Raw genomic sequence first — 1,639 nt, 5'->3', positions numbered from 1 at the left:
GGGTGACAGTGGGACGGTCAAACGTGCAGTTCGGGGGAGGGGTGGCATGTGCTTCGATTGAACCCGAGAAGAGGTCCGACACTGTAGATGCGGATCTAATTGTGAGAGACAGGGACTTTGAAGCTTCCTTTGATGGAAGAATCTGGACTGTGAAGTATCATTGGATAGAAGGGAAGGCTCCGGTATTGAAGAACAAGGTGAGCCGCTGCAACCATGAAATGAGCACGGAGAAGGTTACTAGCTTTGAGCAGGAAGTGGAGAAATGGATAAACGAGGGGATATTGATGCCTTGGGACGAGGAGGTCGATGAAGGGATTATTCCGCTGATGGCGGTTGATCAAGTCAACAAAAACAAGGTGAGGCCTGTACTTGACTTTAGAGAGTTGAACGAAGCAGTGGAGTGCCACACGGGCGACGATCTGATAGATGTGTGCGATGATGTGTTAAGACAGTGGAGGCAGGTGGAGGGCGACACTGAGATAGTTGATCTGAAGGCAGCATACCTACAACTACATGTCAGTCGGGAACTATGGAAGTATCAACTGGTGAGGTTCACAGGAAAGTCCTACTGCCTGACGCGGTTAGGGTTTGGGCTGAACTGTGCGCCACGGATAATGACAAAAGTGTTGAAGACTGTGCTGGAGCAGAGGGATGATATTCGATTTTCCACAAGTTCATATTATATTGATGATATTTTGGTGAGTGTGTCCCAAGTCAGCTCAGAGGATGTTATTTCCCACTTGAGGAGGTATGGGCTTGTTGCCAAACCGGCAGAGAAGCTGGAAGGTGGAACTGCACTGGGCTTGAAGCTTTTTAGGGGTCCAGCGGGCAGATTGTGGTTTGGACGAAGCGGGGAGTTACCAAGGGTGAATCGTCGACTGACGAAACGAGAGCTGTTTTCACTGTGTGGGAAGCTCACTGCACATTATCCTATTGCGGGATGGCTGAGGTTGGCATGCAGTTACGTGAAACGCCATTCAGGGGGAGAGAAATGGGACAGCTATATTTGTGACAGGGCTCAGGTAATGGTGGAGGAGATTGTAGCGCGTGTTGGAAAAGATGATCCGGTCAGGGGAGAATGGGGGGTCGAACATGCCACTGATGGCACCGTCTGGTGTGATGCGAGTTACTTATGCGAAGGCGTAAACCTAGAGATAGACGGAGTGGTGGCTGAGGATGCGGCCTGGATGGGAAAGCCAGATGATTATCACCATATAAACGTGGCAGAATTGGATGCGGTACTGAAGGGTGTGAACTTGGGGGTGAAATGGGGGCTTAAAGACATGTTTATTATGACAGATTCGGTTACTGTGGGCCGATGGATCGATTTGACCTTGTCAGAAGAAAGGCGAGTCAAGACTGCGGGTGCAGCAGAGATCTTGGTGAAGCGCAGGCTGGCAGTACTGAAGGAGATGGTTGAAGAACTGGGACTAACAATCCGGGTACAGATCATAGGGTCGAAAGGCAACAAGGCGGATGCGATGACCAGGGTTACGAAGGAGTGGAAGGAGTGGGCCAAAGTCGACAGATTGGGTTGTGGGGCGGTTGGTGTTTCTGCAAAGGAACTTCACGATCAGCATCACTTTGGGGTGGAAAGGTCATGGTATCTGGCACGACAGGTGGACCCAAGTATCACGAA

The 1,639-nt window shown here is 50.5% G+C and overlaps 1 protein-coding gene across 1 annotated transcript in view; it reads left to right on the top strand.

Moving 5' to 3' along the window:
- Nucleotides 1-1,639, top strand: part of LOC118478447 — a 53,435-nt gene that overhangs the window by 51,078 nt on the left and 718 nt on the right. The window contains exon 4 of the mRNA XM_035972056.1: nucleotides 10-1,629. Within this exon, the coding sequence (XP_035827949.1) occupies nucleotides 10-1,629 (1,620 nt within the window). The remainder of the gene's footprint in view (nucleotides 1-9; nucleotides 1,630-1,639) is intronic.

Source organism: Aplysia californica, unplaced genomic scaffold (genome assembly GCF_000002075.1).
Source record: "Aplysia californica isolate F4 #8 unplaced genomic scaffold, AplCal3.0 scaffold00570, whole genome shotgun sequence".
NCBI classification, from domain to species: domain Eukaryota; kingdom Metazoa; phylum Mollusca; class Gastropoda; order Aplysiida; family Aplysiidae; genus Aplysia; species Aplysia californica.
This window is presented reverse-complemented; position numbering and strand designations above follow the sequence as displayed.